Genomic DNA, 21,362 nt, shown 5'->3' on the forward strand with positions numbered 1-21,362 from the left:
CAATGCAGCAGGAATCGATCCCTTGAACCCTCCCAATCTTTTTATAAGCATAACAATTAAATAAAATCATGTCTTTGAATAATGAAAACGAACTATCGATGTCTTCCCGTGAGTTTATATTTATAAGTACTTCTCAAGAACTCGCACTTACTTTAGCAAAGGAACTTAATCCACAGTGGTGTCCCCATTTAATGATATATTTTCCTCAAACAGCAAGAAATGAAGAATTTCAGATGGATGGTAATTTATTTCATGAATGCAGTTAAATGTGTTACTTTATTGCACAATATGTTATTTTCAATTTGGACATGCATGCAAGCAGACTCATAATAATTGGAGAAGAGTATTGGATTAAGTATGAAAGACAGTTGTCATGGTATCCACTAAGGTTTGGAAGCTCAGGCTTCTGCTCCCCTCTTGACCATGAAGTTGATTGATGAAAAGCAGGTTAGTCATGGACTCCCAGCCTAACCTACCTTCCATTACAGTTCTGAGAGAAAAATGTGGAGGAGGAAATTGAGAAGGATTCTATGAGCAGGCAGAGGTTCTTTGCAGGAGAAAGTTGGGATGAAACCAAGAAAGGGATATGTGTGCCAAAGGATGTGCTAGGTATGCAGTCACATGGTAGAAGACTGAAAAGTGATTTGGCGATTTTCATATATTTGTGTGTATGCTTAACTATAGTGCAAAGTATTAGTAGCTAAAATGGGATGAGCAGAGCTACACGCTGGTTTCAAAGCCTCCGATTTATGACAGACTATTGGAGAATAAATTAAAAAAGTATAAAAGTCTATGTTTCTTTCCTTCCTCCTTACTAGACATTCTTTGCTGTTAGCTCAGACCTCAGCAAAATTATATAGCATTTGGGGGAAAAGATGCAACCCAGTAAGCCAGCACTGGAAGCTAAGATGGAGAAGATCTCCACAGCCACCATGTATTTCCCCTTGCTGCTCTGGTAGGTTGGAACGAATGACAGCCAAACACTGCAAAACACCAGCATGCTGAAGGTGATGAACTTGGCTTCATTGAAACTGTCAGGCAATTTCCTGGCAAAGAAAGCCACCACAAAGCTGACGATGGACAAAAGTCCCAAGTAGCCCAGCACACTGTAAAACATGACAAAAGAGCCTTCGTTGCACTCTGCAATGATCTGTCCTGGTATAGAATGCATGTTCATAGTTGGGAAAGGGGGGAAAGTTCCCAGCCACAAGGCACAAATGCCTGCTTGGATCGAAGTGGAGGTAAGGACCACAAGGACAGACAGCCTTCTCCCCATCCACTTCCTCATGTTTGACCCTGGCTTGGTATCCATGAAAGCCATAACCACAGTGATGGTCTTGGCTAATACACAAGAAACTGCCACACAGAAGATTGTGCCAAAAGCAGCTTGTCGAATAAGGCAGTTGACCAGGCCTGGTGGGCCAAGGAAAATCAAGGAGCAGAGGAAGCAGAGCAGCAGAGAGACGAGTAGAGTGTAGGTGAGGTCCCTGTTGTTGGCCTTCACTATGGGGGTATCTTTGTGCTTAATAAAAATTCCAAGCACCAAGGCTGTGACCAATGTGAAAGAAAGAGCAGCTGAGACTAGGCTGATTCCTATAGGTTCTTGGTAAGACAAAAAGGTGATCACTTTGGGGGTGCATCCGTCTCTGCTCTTTCTTGAGTAATGATCATCTGGACATTGTAAACATTCATCCATATCTGGAAAAAGAAGAGGAAATGATATTTTGTCAGTCACTGTGCCAACATTAATGGAAAATTACTCTGAATATACTATTAAATGTGATGTCGCAGCCCCAATGTTTCAATCTGCTGAATCAGTATGCAAAGTCATTTTGAAAACCTTGTTACTTTATTCATTAACTGCCAATCCATTGTCTATAGAAACAACTAATTCTACATAGAGCACTGAGTGCTAGATATTAGTATTGTCTGGCATCTCCCAGTTGGACTGAGCTGTGAATTGATTTTGGTTTTAATGGCAAGGAAATAACACCAACTGTTTTATGAGGACACCAAAATTGCAGTGTACAAGTTCAATTGTCTACACAGATGTTAAATGTAGGTCAACTTTCCTTCGATCGTCCTTGCATGTTCATTTGGTATAATAGTATGATAAAATACCATGGCCTGGAAGCAAGATCATACGGAACACTCACTTAGCATTGCAATGCATATATTCTAGTGAATTATCACTTTACATTGTTGATAGTGTTTGGTCAACATTCAAGGACAAGAGCCTGGGATACCGGGAATAAAATGAGTGAAGTTTTCGGAATATATTTCCTGTGGTCAAGGAGGAGGATTATCAGATCTTCATCACACTATTTCTCCAAGCACAACCCTTCCCAAAGGCCTTATCGGAGTTGGTGCTAGATCGATTTTGTTTCTGTGAGAATGCAACATTAGTTAAGCAAGCAAATCAGAAAAGAGTCCATCTGACTTTGAGCAAAGCCTATCTAGATCCTGTGACCATTTTCCAAAGTGTCCAAATAGGTACCAGCAAGATGTCAAGAAGATGATAAAAAAATACAAAAAGAATCAACATCTGCTGGTATTCCCAGTGACTGGTATTCAAAATCAAGTTTCCACTGATCTTGTGAGCAGCTTATGTTATCCTCACTGGCAACCTTGATAGCCATCTTCCATGAAACTGTCCACCCCATTTTTAGAACTCAGTTTGCTCACATCCCCATGTCTAGTATCCCGGAAATCGATCATTTGACTTAGCTTTGCACACAGGAACATTTCCATTGCTCTTCATGTACTTTAGGTTGATGAGGTTCTGAGAAGGGACATTCAACCTATTCTTCCTGTTTGTACTACCCCTTTCCCTCCAAAGACTTCCCTCATGTACCATCTAAAAGAGGCGGAGAAAGTCTCAGGTAGAAACGTGTGAAGAACCCATTTGGGGTTTGAGAATAGATAGGATGTACTCAATTCAGCCGACAGGACTCTGGCCTGCTGTCTCTCTGTCCTCAGTTTGCATTGCACCAGTGCTCCTTCTGCATATGGGCATTGCAGAATTTGAACCAAATTTTGGGCACATTTTCACATCACTAATCTGAAGTTCATAAAAATCATTGATCTCCTCTTTCCACAATGATTTTATTCTTCACACTCGTGAGTGTTTAACTCAATTAAGGTGAATGGACATACCATTGGCCCAAATGGACAAGGATAGGGTGAGTCAGCCTTCATTTCCAAATTATTACTGTTGTTGATGTTGTTAGTCACGAAGTCATGTCCGACCCATTGAGACCCCATGGACAACATTCCTCCAGGCCTTTCTGTCCTCCACCGTCCCCCAGTGTCCACTTAAGCTCACACCAACTGCTTTAGTGACTCCATCCAGCCACCTCATCCTCTGCCGTCCCCTTCGTCTTTTGCCATCTATTGTTCCCAGCATTAGGCTCTCTCCAGGGAGTCCTTCCTTCTCATTTGGTGGCCAAAGTATTTGAGTTTCATCTTCACTATCTGGCCATCTAAAGAGCAGTCAGGGTCAATCTCCTCTAGGACTGACCAGTTTGATTGCCTTGCAGTCCAGGGGACTTGCAGGCGTCTCCTCCAGCACCACAATTCTAAGGCCTCAATCTTTTGGTGCTCAGGCTTCCTTATGGTCCAACTTTCACAGCCATACATTGCAACGGGGAAAACCATAGCCTTGACTATACGCACTTTTGTTGGCAGGGTGATGTCTCTGCTTTTTAGTATGCTGTCTAGATTTGCCATAGCTTTCCTCCCCAGGAGCAAGCATCTTTTAATTTCTTGGCTGCAGTTTCTATCTGCAGTGATATTGGAGCCCAGGAAAATCAAATCTGTCACTACCTCCATTTCTTCCCCATCTATTTGCCAGGGAGTGAGAGGACCGGATGCCATGACCTTATTTTTCTTAATGTTGAATTTCAAGCCAATTATTTTCAAATAAAGAGGGAAAAACGTTCAGTCCTGTGAAGTAATCAAAAGGAAACACCCCCCACATCTCTCTCTCTCTTTCACACAAACACACACTCACACACAGACACACACACACAGAGTTGAGCCCGGTATCTCCATTTCACGATTGGTATATGATTGGCTGCACTTTAATCCAGCTTTTATGGAATGTTATACATCAATGGACACACACTTGTCTTGTTGGCAATCTTTCCTTCTGGGCATGGGTCACAATCATAGCAGCAAAATTTCTTTCCTTCCTGCTTTCTTTTCTGAAAGCCCAAGTTGCAGGAGTCAGTGCAGACAGAAACTGGAAGCACCTGTTAAAAAAATTATGGGAAATCAGGAAAAGGAACATAGTATTAGAAGAATGTACAACAACAGGAAGGCAAAAAATAAGTGAACAGGTGACATGGGTGGATGGAGAACATGGTCAATCCTCATAATTGGATGGTCAGTACATTACTGGGCAGGGCAACAAACCTTTCTGCAGTTCTTGCTTTTCTTGGGAGACCTGGAAGAAATAGTATAACCTCCCAAACCAGAATCGTCAACACAGTTCACCCAACATAACTTTTGGGATCCCTTTCAATTTACTTACAACCATTAATTTCCTCCTCATTCCGCTATATTGTCATCTTACCAGGCCCTAGATATATTCAAGTTGTATATCAATGGACATCAACAGCTAACAGTTCACCTGTCTGGATAGGAGACTATCCTTCAGGGATACTGAAGAATGCACACCTGGTTAAATGTTCTGCGCAACTCCATCACATCTTCATGGATAATGAATTGTTTTCCTTCAACAGCACTGGGATCCACTCTCCCAATATTCACTCTGACAAATGAGTTGTTGGGAAATAGAAGTGTGTTAGTTACATCAAATCCAGCAACTATCTCTCCATGTTGATTAAAAGAAACCTCCTCTCCAGCTGAAGTATTAAATGTAATTCCCTGAAGGTATGAGTGCAGCTAGTAGGCAGAGGGAAAAGAAGCATAAGGATAATGTGTCTATGAGGAATGATAATTTTAATTGTTCCTTTATCAAGGAGATGAGATTAGATGAGATGAGATGAGATGGGAGGGGAGGGGAGGGGAAGGGCAAAAAGATATATTGAGTATGAACAATTTTGCAAAGGTTGATAAATTCTTAAGTCTGCCACCCTGACAAATAGAAATACAATTCTTATCTTTCCACACAGGTCACATTGTCACAGTTCCATTGGAATCTTCCTTATCTTGGGAACTATTGACAGTTACTGGAAGAGATGCTATTATTCTACAGGGTCCAGTGTTCCACACTCCACCATTACTTGCATTTGGCCAACTTTTGTAAAGTATGTTTTCTTTGTCTGAAAAAGGGTTATTGTGGTGGTCTTCCAGGTTGCTCCCCCTCTGAGCTTTGACTAGTTTCCCCTTGCCATATCTTAACTAAACTTAGTAGTATTGCTGCCACTACCACAAATACTAAGACTAGATCACTGCATTTTCTTTCATATATGAGACAATTGCATGCTTCTTTGTATTTAATGGGGATCATGAAAACAATCACTGTATCATGGAAATACGACCTGCCAAGGCTGAAGATGGTCAAGATGAAGTCCTTTGCTGTGCTCCATTGTTTTCTGCTTGGCCCTGGAGGAGCATATGGCATGGAGAGCATGTGCTATTGCATAGACTGCATTGTAGATGCTATAGCTGTGGCCAGTCATACTTGTTTCAAAAATAGTTCTAGGAAGACTTTCCAACTTCTCCTCCCCAAGACATGTTTTATTGTCCTGTATCATCTCCTGGGGATTTGGAATTGAACATTCAAAAGCTTGTTCCCAGAACTCGCGAAGGAAGTCATCTGCTTGTGTCCACTGAGGTCTTAAGTTGTCAAGGTATTTCTGGAATCCCTGAGGATGTTTTGAGTGAACAGCAAAGGCAATTGTTCCTTGAAACATTTCCAAATTCAGTCTTCTGGTAAGGCCTGTTGTTATTAGCTCACTCTGTGCTGTCAAAATCCATACTTTGCCTTCAAGTGCAGCTTCCATCTCATCAAGAATTAAGATATTTTTGAAGGCAATCAACCACATAATAGTCATACTGTCACCATAGTTAACAAAAGCTCTGGCTTTAGAATTCATGAACGATTCAAACGTATTTACAAACCTAACATCCTTTTCATTATTGCTAAGGAGTCGAGTGTGGCATGGGAGTCGAAATGTGAAGGCAGAACAGATTCCATTCATGGAGAGCAAAGATTCAAAGGTCTTCAGGAAATATTCTCCGCTATCATCATCCGTGACAAAGAGTCCCACCCAGGTCCAACCAAAATGTTGAAGCAAGTGTGCTATTCCTGAATACTCCTGTGCCTCATTAGGTACCATGCGATAGAACGAAGGGAAGCAAGTTGTGTCAAGCTGTTCTGGGGGGAATGAGCCATAGGCAAGCTAAAGAAAATATATGGAAGATCAAGTGATAGATGAGGAGCACTGATTTTTCATGCAGTGACTCATATTTGTTGAAGGAAAATCATTATTAATCTCATTTTAAATCATTGAAAATCATGACTAATCTCCATTGCAATTGGTGGAACATGGCAAGTGTAAGGAACAACTGCTTTCCCTTCCCAGAAGTACATAGATGTACATTTAGGAGAAAGAAAAGGAAATGAATAAATAGTACATAATTCAGAATTGAAGGACATGTCCTTTCATAGGATGAAGTCATTACATCTTTTACTTGGTTCTTTGAACCCTGAAAATTCCCCCCAATAACTGATACCTCTCCATCCTTGGAACCACAGCAGTACCCCAACAGTTACATATGGGATGAGCTATGAAAGGTAGCAGGGGGATGGTATTCCATGCTGAGCTCTTACCTGTGGAATCTTGTAGAGATGTAGAATATCTGCCAGGTGGAAGGAGGTATCAGAGGAAAATCCCCCAAGGATGCCCATGAGGCTTTTCTTTGTGTCACATTCATAGTTGGGAAGAAAATTATGAGACTTGGAGAGCAAGCCCAGAATGGCACGATAGGTCATTGTCTCAAAGAAGTAGGTGTCATAAATGTGGAACCCGAGGGTGACATTGGACAAAATCTGAGGATCTTTGTTGATCTCACTTACAGCAAATGCCAAAGCCAGGAGGTGCTGGTAGAATTTGGTCACCATGCTGCACAGAAAGGTAGAAATATGCATTTCCCTGGTGAATTACGCCATGCATTCAATTGATCAGGATACTGGTGCACTGCACCTACAAGAACTTGAAAGATGAGATGATCCTTTGTAAATGTCTGTGCATAATTTAAACTGCTTCCTGGCAATAGACACAATTGTTCATATGGCAATCGAGCAGAGCATCCTGAATGTGTAGTCAGCTCTTCATGGTGCTGAATCCACTTGCTTTTAGCTTAATCTCTGGGAATATTTCCTGTAAAGTTCAGCCTAAAATTCCAAAAATCCAATCACAGCCCCACTGACTGCAGAGTAACCAGCCTCCACTGCTCCTTGGTTCATACCATTCATTCTTTCTAAGTTCCTTGGCTATACTGTTTTTATGCCCTCATGCTTTTTCCCATGTATTGAACAATATTTATTCCACCTAGAAACCTCTTTTCCATACCATTTGTGTGAGAGACAGAACCGACTGTTATAGAAATGATCATATGTAACCATGGAATAAATTGTAATATTTAAGAATGGATTGTATCATTTTTTTCTGAGGAGGAATACTCAGCATAATTGCTTTTCACTGGCAGTTCAGCATGTTCCTCCCTTTCTTTTCTAACTGAGCGCACATTATCTTTGCTTCCTAAGATGAGCATCTTGCCTTGGTATATTCAGCTTGGATGTCTTTTTTTGTTATCAGTCCTCCCAATAGTTCTACATTTTGATTTCATGTGGAGATGATTTCTCAATAGTTCCTGTTCCAAAGCCTTGCTGTTCTTTTAGCAAAACATTGCTTGCTATGATAATATTTAATATCCCTCTCACATAAGGAAACTTAAATATAAAACTCCACGGCCCTGTTCCCATATTAAGGTGGAGGGAAACATCCCTTCTACAGTTTCTACAGTATGATTTTTTTTAACAGTAACTACTATGGCAAAAATATTTGGACACATATGAATATTGTAAAAAAGCCTATTTTCACACTCTGATATTAAACCATGCTTGAGCTGTGGTGATACAGGAAGGAGTTGGATGAGGATCTTACACTGCAAGATCAAAGCCCATCTCCTGGAATGGGTGCTTGCTGAAGAAAGGTTCGGTGAAAATATAAATGATATGAGATGCAATCCCACCAATGAGGAAGATCCCCGGCTGGTACCATTCATGAAGAACTGGGAGGGGATCACTTGCAGGGCACTTGTGGTTATCACTTCTGCACTTTTGAAGAGCCAGCAGAAGAAACAAAGCCAGGGGTCGCATTCTGTGCTGACCGAGATCCTTTGCTGTAGACAGTTACCCTACTGCCTCTGAGCTGCAAGTCTAACACCTGCAGTGGATAACAAAAGATTGTGTTGACCTTTAAATCCTATAGAATCATCCACAGCACCTCACTTATGCCACTGTTTTTCTATTGATTTGCCTGCTGCTTCATTGTTTGAATCACTTTCACTTGAGCAGTTGCAATGGCTCATCAGTATATTTAAAATGTTTCTGTCAAACAGAAGTGTGTCAACTTCATCTTTAAGTCAGCTTTAACAGTATCATTAAACGATGTCCTAAAGAGCAACTGATCAACTTTGCTTTGAAACCAGAACCATACAAGGAAAGGGTCAAAAATTCTGTCTGAAACAGCCCTGCCTGCCTGTCTGCAAGAGATCTGCCTGGAAGACAGATGAGGCCATTTTATAGCCACTATTCCCAACTGTTGATTCAATCTGTTTCTAGCATCTACTCAAATGTTGCTGGACCTTCTTGCACTGAATTAATTATAGTGGTGCAGACAATTATAGGGAGAGGCATCTGTGCCTCTTATCTTCCTTTACTCCAACTGATATCAGTGGAGCAACTCTGGCAGCAAATGTGTGTGCAGCTCTCTTGCACCTGCGGAAACAGTAGCACACAAATTAGTGGGGGGTCAATGTGAGAAAGGGCTCAAGAAATTACAGTGCAGAAAACCAGCAAATATGCTAAGACCTGAGATGTGGCCAAAAGCAAGGATGTGCAACATGAATATCCTTGCATCAAGCTATAATTATGGTCCCCAGTCTCCATGGCTTTAAGTTGGAATTCAACAAATGTATGGTAGAATAGTGGTACCAATAGCTGCGAATCATAACCATTTATCACATTTTTCCATGCAGGTTGTGAAGGCAAATGAGTTACAAGAGGATATTACTTTTGTTTTTCTTTTAGTTTTTCCTCAATCCATTAGCTCCTTCCCCCCGCAAAGGGCTCCCAAATATCCCCCAATACTTCAGGTGCTTCACAGTGGAGTTCATATTGAAAGGATATACATTAGTGAGAAAATAACTAAGAACAGATAAAAGCACAATAAAATACTATGGTAAAGAAAATCAGCTTTAAGAATCAATAGCACTATTCTGTGCACTTTGTTTTGGCTTGGAAGATGATTTTCTGGGGCCAAAAGAGTTGTATAAAAGCACAGGTAAAGAGAGTTTGGGGTTCTTTTTGATTTACTTATCATTCTTGTTGTTTCCCCCTTGATTTTTACTCAGTTTTATTTGATGTATATACTCAAGACTTTCTTAGAAGCAAGCTTGGTGAAGTTCTCAGTCCTAAATCAGGTAAACATTGTAGGTGCAATCAAGTGCCATGTTTTACAAGGAAGTTCAGAAATGAGATTTTGGTCATAATTCAGCAAGAACAAATCCCTTGAGCCCTACCCAGGTTTTTATAAGCATTTCACTTGAATATAAACCAACTATTGACTAATGAAAATACACTGCTACTGTGTTCCAGTGAATTGAATATACACGAGTACATTTCAAGAACTCACACTTACTTTAGTGAAGGAACTGAATACAGAGTGGTGCTCCCTTTTAATAATGTATTTTCCTGAAACAGCAAGACTGAAGAATTCCAGAAGGTTGTTAACATAGTGCATGAATGGTGCGTGAATTTGTTACCTTATCACACAGTATTAAAATCTCCTATTCCAACATAAATGCAAGATAACTCACCATATCTGCAAAGGAATATCTGATTGAGTCTGAAAGACAGCTGACATGGTATCCACTAAGGTTTGGAAACTCAGGCTTCTGCTCCCCTCTTGACCATGAAGTTGATTGATGAAAAGCAGGTTAGTCATGGACTCTCAGCCTAACCTACCTTCCATTACATTTCTGAGAGTAAAATGCAGAGGAGGAAATTGAGGAGGATTCTGTGAGCAGGCTGAGGTTCTTTGCAGGAGAAAGTTGGGGTGTAGCCAAGAAAGGGATATGTGTGCCAAAGGATGTGCTAGTTATAAAATAACATTGCTGAAGAGTGAAAAGTGATTTTGAGATTGTCATATATTTGTCTGTATGCACAACTATAATGCAAAGTATCAATAGCTAAAATGGAATGAGCAGAGCAATGCATTCGTTTAACAAGTCCCAATCTGTGACAGAAAATTGGAGAATAAATTAAAAAGTATACAGTATGTGTTTCATTACTTCTTCCACCTTACTAGACATTCCTTGCCGTTTAACTCAGACCTCAGCAAAAGTATATAGCATTTAGGGAAAATATGCAACCCAGTAAGCCAGCACTGGAAGCTAAGATGGAGAAGATCTCCACAGCCACCATGTATTATTTATTTATTTATTTTATCAAAACATTTCTATGCCGCCCCTTGCCGAAGCCTCAGGGCGGCTCACAACACAAAATAAAATACAATAAAATACAAAAATAACAATATAAAATTAACAATATAAAATAAATAACAATATAAAAGAAGTCACCCTGGCCAGAAAAATAAGCTAATATTGTTAACAATTAAAATGACACTTAAATAAAAAGATCTTCGCCTGCCACCAAAAAACAAATAACGACGGTGCCAGGCAGACCTCTCTGGGGAGCATTTTCCATAGATTGGGTGCCACTGCAGAGAAAGCCCTCCTCCGAGTACCTACCCTCCTAATTTCTTTCACGGAGGGTTCCCGGAGAAGGGCCTCTCCCGCAGATCTCAAGGGGCAGCCGGGCATATATGGATGTAAGTGCTCCTTCAGGTAGGTTGGAACAAATGACAGCCAATCACTGCAAAACACCAGCATGCTGAACGTGATGAACTTGGCTTCATTGAAACTGTCAGGCAGTTTCCTGGCAAGGAAAGTCACAACAAAGCTGACGATGGACAGAAGTCCCAAGTAGCCCAGCACACTGTAAAACGTGACTAAAGAGCCTTCGTTGCACTCTGCAATGATCTGCCCTGGTACAGAATGCATGTTCATAGTTGGGAAAGGTGGGGAAGTTCCCATCCATAAGGCACAAATGCCTGCTTGGATCAAAGTGGAGGAAAGGACCACAAGGACTGACAGCCTTCTTCCCATCCACTTCCTCATGTTTGACCCTGGCTTGGTATCCATGAAAGCCATAACCACAGTGATGGTCTTGGCTAATACACAAGAAACTGCCACACAGAAGATTGTGCCAAAAGCAGCTTGTCGGATAAGGCAGTTGACCCTGCCAGGTGGGCCCGGGAAAATCAAGGAGCAGAGGAAGCAAAGCAGGAGGGAGATGAGTAGAGTGTAGGTGAGGTCCCTGTTGTTGACCTTCACTATGGGGGTTTCCTTGTTCTTAATAAAAATTCCAAGCACCAAGCCTGTGACCAGTGTGAAAAAAAGTGCAACTGAGACTAGGCCAATTCCTAGAGGTTCTTGATAAGACAAAAAGTTTATGAGTTTGGGGTTGCATCTGTCTCTTCTCTCACTTGAGTACTGATCATCTGGGCATTGTAAACATTCATCCATGTCTGGAAACAAACAAGAAATTATACAATGTCCATCACTGTGCCAATATTAATGCAAAGTAGGGCCCATGAGCAACTCAGCTTACTTCCTAGGCCCTGGTTGTGTGTGAAAAAGGAGACAGTTGAGTGCAAGAGGGCCAGATTTTGCATTCATCTTCATAACACGTATCTTCATAACACTTCTTTCAAGTTCTTATCAATTATTGGGCCTGGATTGATCTCCTCTTCCTACAATGCTTTTAAATCTTTGAAGCTGCCAGGCTTTAACTCTATCAGTTAGGATGAATCGAAGTACTAATAGCTGGGATGGAGAAAAATAATTCTGAAATTTGGCTGGTTGGCTAATATCAAATTGTTGGAGGGTTTATTATTTTATTTTTATAAGGTTTTTATAGGACCGTCCATCCACTAGGGTCTTGGGATAGTTTACAACAAAACCATTCTTCCTTTGTGTGTGTGTGAGAGAGAGAGAGAGTGAATGAGTGTGAGTGAGACTTTATTTCCAAATAATGAGAGAAAAATCATCAATCTTGTGAAGTACTCAAATGCCATGGCCTCTCACTCTCTCTCAGTCTCTCTCCCTCTCTCCCTCTCTCACACACATGCAAATACGTTTAAGCCAACAGTCTCCATTTCATGATTGGTAAATAATTGGCTTTATATTAATCCAGCTATCTGGAATGTTATAGGCCAAGACAGGAGCCAGCTGGTGCCAGGGGTCAGACTAGATGGTTCGGGAGGACCCTACTGACTCACTTTGTTACTATGTTTCTATATTTCTATGTTACATACTTGTATGGTTGGAAATCTTCCCTTCTGGACATGGGACACAACCATAGCAGCAAAATTTCTTTCCTTCGAGCTTTCTCTTCTGGAAGCCCAAGTTTCAGGACTCAGTGCAGGTAGAAGCAGGAAGCACCTATTCAGAAAAATGATGAGAAATCAGGAAAAGGAACATAGTAATAGAAGTGAGTTCATACACAGGAACACAACAAATAAGTGAACAGGTGACATGGATGGATGGAGAACATGGTTAATCCAAATAATTTGATGGTCACTGCATTTTTCGACATGGCAGAAAACATTTCTACAGTCAGCGCTTTTCTGTGGAGGATTGTAAAAGAAAATAACCTTGCAAACCACGGGTCATCAGCACAGTTCACCAATATTAAGTGAGGACCTTCAGGATTCCTTCCAATTTCGGCAGTTGAAATCTATGCATTAAATTAGATGGCAGTGTGATTTGCAGTCTCTTAAAAATGTGTTTCATGAATAAATTAAATTCTATAGTTCAACTCTATGCACTAAGTGAGCTGGCTGTGTGTTTTGCAGACTCACAAACATTTATTTCATGAAGAAATTAAAATGCTCACTTGTGGAAAATGTGCATTGAGAAAAGCCATGCTGGTTAAAATATGAACAAACATGTTTTTTTCAAGGGAGGAAAGACTCGTACATCTTCCTGTGAAACATACACAAAAATGAAAGATGTGAACTTGTCCTTTTCTGCATGTCCCAAGACTTAGTCAGGTATTTAGCAGTGGGCTTGAAAAAGGTATCAATTTGCCTATCTGGATTTGAACATGTCCTTGAAGGATTCTAAAGAGTGCACGCGTGGTTAAAGATTCTGAGCAACTCTGTCACATCATGGATGATAAATTGTTTTCCATCAACTGCATTTGGATCCACACTCCCAATTTTCACTCTGACAAAAGAGTTATTGGGGAAAAAAAGTGTGTTAGTTACATCAAATTCAGCAAGTATCTCTCCTTGTTGATTAAATGAGACTTTCTCTCCAGCTGAAGTATTAAATGAAATGCCCTGAAGATACGAGTGCAGCTAGTGGAAAGAGGAAAAACAACCATAAGGATCATGTATTGAGAATTTATTTATGAGAAATGGAAATGCAATCCACTCATTTTAATTTCTCCTGTACCATGGGAAGGAAATGAACAAGCAGTTGTCCTGTCGAATATGGAGAATATTGCAAATGCTTGGAAATTCTTAACTAATGTCTGCCACCTCAACAAATGGAAATAAAGTTCTTATCTATTCACATCAGATACAAAGTCACATTTATATTGAAATCTCACCAGTCTTGTGCCCAGTTGCTTGAGTCCTGGTGCCCTGCCTTGGCCCAGTAAAGGCATATGGTAAGATTTTCAGACACAATGGATTCAAGAGGAAACAAGTGTTCCGACCTAATTTGGACTGTGATGATGTGGACTGGTCCTTTTCTGCATATCCCTAGACATAGTCCAGCTATTTATCAATGGAGATGAACAACTATCGGGTCACCTGTCTTGATAGAAATGCGTCTTTCGGGGATATTCTGAAGGATGCCCTATTCGCATCTCAACAGTTGATACAATCATTCAGTTGGTAAACATTGAGGAGATATCTCATCTCCTCAATGGCAAAGGCAAAGCAACGGGCCACTAGAACATTCTGCTGCATTTACCATGGCTTCCTATTGATGCCAGGGATGTGGCTTCACAAGAATGGAAAGGATTCTACTGGTCCTCCATTTTCATCTCTGATGAGCTGTTAAAACCATAATCACAGGCCGGTCAAAGGGAAACCCCCACTAAAGGGTACATGATATGTTGCTGCATGAGAGGACACCACATGACAAGATTCTTAATCACCACTCTCAAGGACAATAGTCATTCGAAGTACCATGGTGAATTTGTTCTAAGGATGGATTTAATTCACTCAGCAGAGACATTCCCATCACCCAATGGGCAGAAGCATGAACACCCTGTCCATCCATTTAAAGAGGTCCAGTGATTGTCCGTGCTTCTACTCTAGGTTCCTTTCCATGGAATAGAAGCATGGCAGCCAGTGTATGGGGCTGTGCACTTTTGACAGTGACAGTGACTGGAAGAGTTGCTTTCTACATGGTCCAATGTTCATCCCTCATTTGGGCAACTTTTGTAAAGTATGTTTCCTTTGTCTTACACAATGTTATTGTGATGGTGTTCCAGGTTTCTCCCCCTCTGAGCTTTGGCTAGTTTCCCCTTGCCGTATCTTAAATAAACTTAGAAGAATTGCTGCCACTACCACAAATACTAAGACTAGATCACTGCATTTTCTTTCATAAATGATACAATTGCATGCTTCTTTGTATTTAAAGGGGATCATGAAAATAATCACTGTATCATGGAAATACGATCTGCCAAGGCTGAAGATGGTCAAGATGAAGTCCTTTTCTGTGCACCTTTGCTCAGTGCTTAACCCTGGAGGAACGTATGGTGTGGAGTGCATGCACTACTGCATAGACTGCATTGTAGATGCTGTAGCTGTGGCCAGTCATACTCATTTCAAAAACAATTCTAGGAAGGCTTTCCAACTTTTCCTCCCCAAGACATGTTTTATCGTCCTGTGTTAGCTCCTGGGGATTTCGTATTGAACATTCAAAAGCGTGTTCCCAGAACTCGTGGAGAAAGTCATCTGCTTGTGCCCACAGAGGTCTTAAGTTCTGAAGGTATTTCTGGAATCCTTGAGGCTGCTTTGAGTGAACAGCAAAGGCAATTGTTCCTTGAAACATTTCTATATTCACTCTTCTTGTAATGGCTGTTGCTACTAACTCACTCTGTGCTGTCAAAATCCACAGTTTGCCAACAAAAGCAACTTCCATGTCATCAGGAAGTAAGGCAATCAGCCACAGTATAGTCATTGTATCACCACAGTTAACAAATGCTCTGGCTGTAGTATACATGCAAGTTTCAAACATATTTATAAATCTAATATCCTCTTCAGTGTTGGTAAACACTCGACCATGACATGGGAGTCGAAGTGTGAAGGCAGAAAAGATTCCGTTGTTGGAGAACAAAGCTTCAATGACCTTCAGAAAATATGCTCCACTATCATCATCCATGACCCAGGTCCAACCGAAATGCATCCAGCTTTTCTGGGGAGAATGAGCCATAGGCAAGCTAAGGAACGTATACAGACAGTCTATTGACACATTTGGAGGAAAATTTGTCCATGCAGTGACTCATATTTCTTGAGGTAAAATGAATGTTTCAATACGTAGCTTTGGTGGTAATGGCAAGTTTAAAGGAAATGTTCTTTTTCCATCCCAGATGTATATGATCATGCATTTATGAGACAAAAAACCATGTCGATTAGTACCTTATAAGTCAGAACTGAAGGACATGTTCCCCTTTGGAGTGCTTCTTTGAACCCTGGGATTCCCCCACCCTTATAATGGATACTTACCACCCTCTAGAATCACAGCAGTAGCCCAACAACCACATTTGGGATGAGCTATGAAATGACGCAGGGGGATGGTATTCCATGTTGATCTTACCTGTGGAATCTTGTAGAGACCTAAAATATCTGCCATGTGGAAGGAAGTATCAGATGCAGATCCCCCAATGATGCCCACAAGATTTTTCTGCCTGTCACATTCATAGTTGGGGAGGAAGCCATGAGACTCGGAGAGGAAATCCAGAGTGCTACGATAGGTCATTGTCTCAAAGAAGTAAGTTTCATAGATGTGGAACCCAAGGGTGAAATTGGGCAAAATTCTATCATCTGTATTGATCTCATTGACAGCAACTGCCAAAGCCAGGAGATGCTGGTATAACTTGGTCACCATGCTGCAGATGAAATTACACAAATGAGTTCTATAATGCATGCAATTGCTTATCAAGATGTCATATTACCTAAAGCAAAGCATGAAAAGATCCCAAGTACATCAAGAAGTAGGTGTCATAAATGTGGAACCCGAGGGTGACATTGGGCAAAATGCGAGGATCTTTATTGATCTAACTTACAGCAAATGCCAAAGCCAAGAGGTGCTGGTAGAATGTAGTCACCATGCTGCAGATAAATTATTTATTTATTTATTTATTTGAACAACTTATATGCTACCCCATCGCATGAGCCTCGGGGCAGCTTACAATCATTAAAATCCCATATAAAATACAAATTAGAAACATGAGATTTCCCTGGTGAATTATGCCATGCATTAAATTGATCAGGATGCTGGTCCAAGAAAAGATGGGTTGATCCTTTGTAAATGTTTGACACATAATTTAAACTGTTTCCTGGCTACGGACATGAGTGTTCTTTTTGCATTTGTGCAGAGCATTTTTCATCCTGAATGTGAAGGCAGCTATCTGTGGTCTGGAATCCAATTGTGTTTAGCTCAGTCTCTGAGAATAGATCCTGTACAGTTCTGCCTAAAATCCCAAAAATCCAAAAACAGCCCCACTGGCATTGTGCTAACCAGCCTCCACTGCTCCTTGGTTCATACCACTCATTTTTTCAGAGTTGCTTGGCTATTGATTTTCTATGCCATCATGCCGTTTCCCATGCAATGAACCACATTTAGTCTACCTAGAAAGACTGTTTTCAATACCTTTCATGTGAGAGGTTGAACTCATTTTTATACAAATTATCATAGAAAACCATGAAATAAATTGCTGTAATTAAGTGTTGATTGTATGGGGTTTTTCTTTCTGAAGAGGAATACTCAGCATAGAATTTTTTCACTGTCAGTTCAGCATGTTCCTCCCTTGCTTCTCTTCTAATTGAGCACAGATATGTAAGCACTGCTTCCTAAGATGATGCCTTGCATTGGTATATTCAGCTAGGATGCTTTTTTTCCCCATCCTCCCAATATTTCTGCATTTTTCATTCATGTGGGTATGATTTCTCAAGGATTCCTGTTCCAAACCCCTGCTCTTTTTTCTACAAGCATTTCAAATTCCCCCTCACATAGGGAAAAATATGGACCCAGCACCAAGTCTCTGTGCCCATATTGAGGAGGTAAAAAAGCATTGCTTAAGAAAGGACATCCTAGGTCCCTCATATACAATTTGTTCAGTATGCTATTTTTCTACAATACCAACTAAGAAATACTCTGACTCACTAATGTGCAATGCAAAAAGGACTGTTTTCACTCTGTAATACTAATTCTATTTTGAGCTGTGGTGATACAGGAAGAGGTTGGATGAGGATCTTACACTGAAAAATCAAAGCCATCTCCTGGGATGGGTGCTTGCTGAAGAAAGCTTCATTCAGAATATAAATGATATGAGATCTAATCCCACCAATGAGGAAGATCCCTGGCTGGTTCCATTCATGATGAACTGAGATGGATTCACTTGCTAGGCACTTGTGGTTATCACTTCTGCACTTGTGCAGAGCCAGCAGAAGACGCAAAGTCGGGGGTCGCATTCTTTGCTGACCAGGATCCATTTGCTGTAGACACTTTGCCTAATCCCTCTTAGCTGCAGGTCTAACACCTGCAGTGGATAACAAGTCTCTTTCTACTTTTGAAAGACTAGATAGCAGATCAGAAAAGACTCCACAGCAAGTCACTGGTGATCCTGTTTTTCTATTGATTTGCCTGCAGCTTCACTGCTTGCATCAGTCTCATTTGAGCAGTTGCAATGGCTAATTACCATATATAAAAACATTACTGTCAAACAGAAGTGTGTCAGTGTTATGCTTAAGTTCAAAATATTGTAGAACTATGTCCTAAAGAGCAACTCATCCACATTGCTCTGAAAGGGAATGGGGAAAGTTGAAAATTCAGTCTGAATGAGCCCTGCCTGCCTCTTTCTGCCCATTTCATCTCTAAAAGGCAGATTTTATAAAGATATTGCTTGCTTCTGTTTCTAGCATCCATGCAAAAGCTGCTGGACCTTCTTGCACTGAATTAATTATAGTCATGTGGATAATTATAGGGAGTGGTTCATGAACTTCTGAACTGCTTTTGTTCCTACTAACATCAGTGGAACAGCTCCAGCAGTGAATCTGTCTCACCCTCACCCTCTCTGGAATCAGAAGCAAAAACCACACTGTGTGTGTGTGGGGGGGCTGGGGGTTTATGTGAGAAAGGGGTCAAGAAATTGCAATGAACAAAACCAGTGAGTATGCAAAGCCTGAAATGCAACCAAAAGCATGGAGGCACAACATGAAAATCACTGCCTGAAATTATCATAATGGCCCTGAGGCTCTGTGGCTTTAAAACTGATTTCAGCAAAAGCAGAGTAGAGTAAGGGTAACAATAGCTGCTAACCATAACTATTTATTACCTCCAGCATTCTGTGCAAGTTCTGTGGGGAAATGAGTTACAAGAAGCACTTGCATTTCTCTCTCAGTCTCTCCCTCTCTCTCTCTCTCTCTCTTTCTTTCTTTGTAAATGAATCCCTCCACCCCATCAATGCCCCCTGATATTCCAGGTGGTTAACAATAGTGTCCAGATTGGAAGGAAGCACATTAGTGAAAAAACAACCAAAAGCAGATTAAAAATACAGTGAAAAATTCAATGAAGTAAATCAACATTTGGAATCAATGGATAGCCTTCCTCTCCCAGAATTAATGGACTAGATGAATCTGTACAGGCAGATATGAATACAAGTGGGTTTGCCTCCTACCGAAGGGAAAGGGGAGAGGGGTATGAGGTGAACTAGAGCTTTTTAACAAGAAGTTCCTGAAGCTGAGAATGTCCACTGCAAAGGGTATTGCTTCCATCCCAGATAAATATGGTTCAGTTGCTGATGCTACAAGGGTGAGGGCTCCTGCTGAAGTCTTAAAACACAGGCAACCTCATCCAAGCTTGAAAGAAAGCAGCCGATACCATGGCCTGGCCCACAAGCTATTAGCCTTTGTATAGTAACAGTAGTAATGTGAATTGCTTTTTGAAAAGTCATTGTTGCCAGTGACACAGAAGTAACAAGAGTCCTGTGCTTCTTATTAATTGTGCCTTGAAACATTTCTATATTCAGTCTTCTTGTAAGGCCTCTTGCTATTACCTCACTCTGTGCTGCCATAATCAGCACCTTGCCATCCTAAGGGTTTTCCTTATCAAGGAATAAATATTGAAGTTCATTAGCCATTTGTCTCCTAACCTGTTCCTATGACACCCATTCTTATGACACAGGTGCAAGATCTTGCACTACCACATTTAATGCCATCCTGCTATCTCCCCCCGCCCCACCATTTCCATGGCCTTAGATTCTTCTGGATCTTGAGTACATGATCCTCACTTGTGGCCACTGCCCCCATTTTAGTATCATCTGTGAATTTGATCAGCAGACTGGTCGTTCCCCCTTCCAGATCATTAGTGAAAAGACTGAAGAGATTGGTACCAGAACACAGCCCCCCCGGGGGGGGGGGCACTCATGTGTGTTCATGTGTACTGCTTTTACTTTGGCCTCATAGGTAGCAGACTAGTATGTCTGTTCCTCTTAATATCATGATGGTGTTGCTGGGCTGAAGGAAACAACTTTGAACTAGAAACAGAAATGTGGCAGCTGATGTCCTGAGCTTCTCTTCATTCCATGATTAGGTGGAATATATCAATGAATCTGATGCTTCCCCTGGGAATCTTGCCCTGGTCACATGGAGTGAACTTGTTCTGCTGCAGAGATAATGAGTAAGAATTGCTTTTGGTTCTGCGTGCAGGGAATCTGGTCGACTGGTGTAGATCTTTTGAGAAGAATTTTGCAAACCAAAAATTTCCAGTTAAACAAACCAATAACATTTAGGAGATGCATTTAATTAGGAAGGCAAAAGGCCAGCTGCTGTTCCAGGGTGAAATGGACTCTTTGGATAAGAAGGATGAGGCCTTGCAAAGGGGCCTCCAGACATAGGGCAGAGGTGAAAGAGCTGTCCTAAACTGTTTGCTTGAAAACTACTTATCCCTTGAGAATAGACATTCTCAAGAGAATATAACACAACTGTGACTTAAAAACTGTAGTCACCTGCCCCCACATTCTGCTATGAACCACAATACCTTAGTAAAGAGAAACATGTTCATCATTTTTCAGGTATTACCACCTCTCCATGGGATTCACCATAGCTCTCCCATGTGGGGAAGAAATAGCTATCTATGAATATATCTAAATAAATATATAAATAAATGACTAGTCATCATCTTCTTAATCATCATCATGCTATATCCAAGTGTCATAACACGAAACATGCTAAACCCGATTGTTTCTATTCTGAATACTACCGAACTTCACATCAAGGAACAAGGTGCCCAGTAAGGTGTAGAATTACATCCCATTGAGATCAAAGGAGCTTCTTCCACCCATATCCTCAATATCTGCAGAAGTATGAAATTGGAAATAAGTTTGGAACTTCAGATGCTGAGCCAATGTGGTCATGCCATCTCAGGTTTTATTCTTTTGTCAGCATTCACTTTAGCTCAAGCTGCTTCCTAGAATAGGCCAACTATGACTCCAACAAAGGTAGCACAGGAGTAATGTTCTATGTTTTCCTTCTTATAAGATGTTCCTTGCTGTTCAGACTAGGCTGCAGCAAGATAATGTAGCATTTTGGGAAGAAGATAAAGCACAGGAGACCAGCACTGGAGGCTAAAATAGAGAAGATCTCCACAGCCACCACGTATTTCCCCTTAGTACTCAAATAAGTTGGAACAAAGGACAGCCACACACTGCAAAATACCAGCATGCTGAAGGTGATGCACTTGGCTTCATTAAATGTGTCAGGCAGCTTCCTGGCAAGGAAAGCTAGCATGAAGCTGATGGC

At 41.0% G+C, this 21,362-nt stretch overlaps 1 protein-coding gene and 1 pseudogene across 1 annotated transcript; both read right to left on the minus strand.

The window, feature by feature from the left end:
- Nucleotides 1-814: 814 nt before the first annotated feature.
- LOC123024885 (vomeronasal type-2 receptor 26-like) lies at nt 815-6,308 on the minus strand. The gene is made up of 4 exons (XM_044433079.1): nt 5,508-6,308; nt 4,681-4,908; nt 4,127-4,253; nt 815-1,698 (listed from the first exon to the last, which is right to left on the minus strand). The coding sequence occupies exons 1-4, from the start codon at nt 6,306-6,308 to the stop codon at nt 815-817; spliced, it is 2,040 nt and encodes a 679-aa protein (XP_044289014.1).
- Nucleotides 6,309-6,757: 449 nt separating this feature from the next.
- LOC123024888 overlaps nt 6,758-21,362 on the minus strand; it is a 22,167-nt pseudogene continuing 7,562 nt past the window's right edge.

Source organism: Varanus komodoensis, unplaced genomic scaffold (genome assembly GCF_004798865.1).
Source record: "Varanus komodoensis strain SLA01 unplaced genomic scaffold, ASM479886v1 scaffold255, whole genome shotgun sequence".
Lineage (NCBI taxonomy): Eukaryota > Metazoa > Chordata > Lepidosauria > Squamata > Varanidae > Varanus > Varanus komodoensis.

Excerpts from the sequence above, each read along its gene's own strand:
- LOC123024885 (XM_044433079.1), bottom strand. The coding sequence starts at position 6,308 with ATGGTACCTAATGAGGCACAGGAGTATTCAGGAATAGCACACTTGCTT. Across the intron at positions 4,254-4,680 it reads TGCGCAGAACATTTAACCAG|GTGCTTCCAGTTTCTGTCTG; the intron begins GTGTGCATTCTT and ends TTTTTTTAACAG. Across the intron at positions 1,699-4,126 it reads AAAGATTGCCAACAAGACAA|ATATGGATGAATGTTTACAA; the intron begins GTGTGTGTCCAT and ends TTCTTTTTCCAG.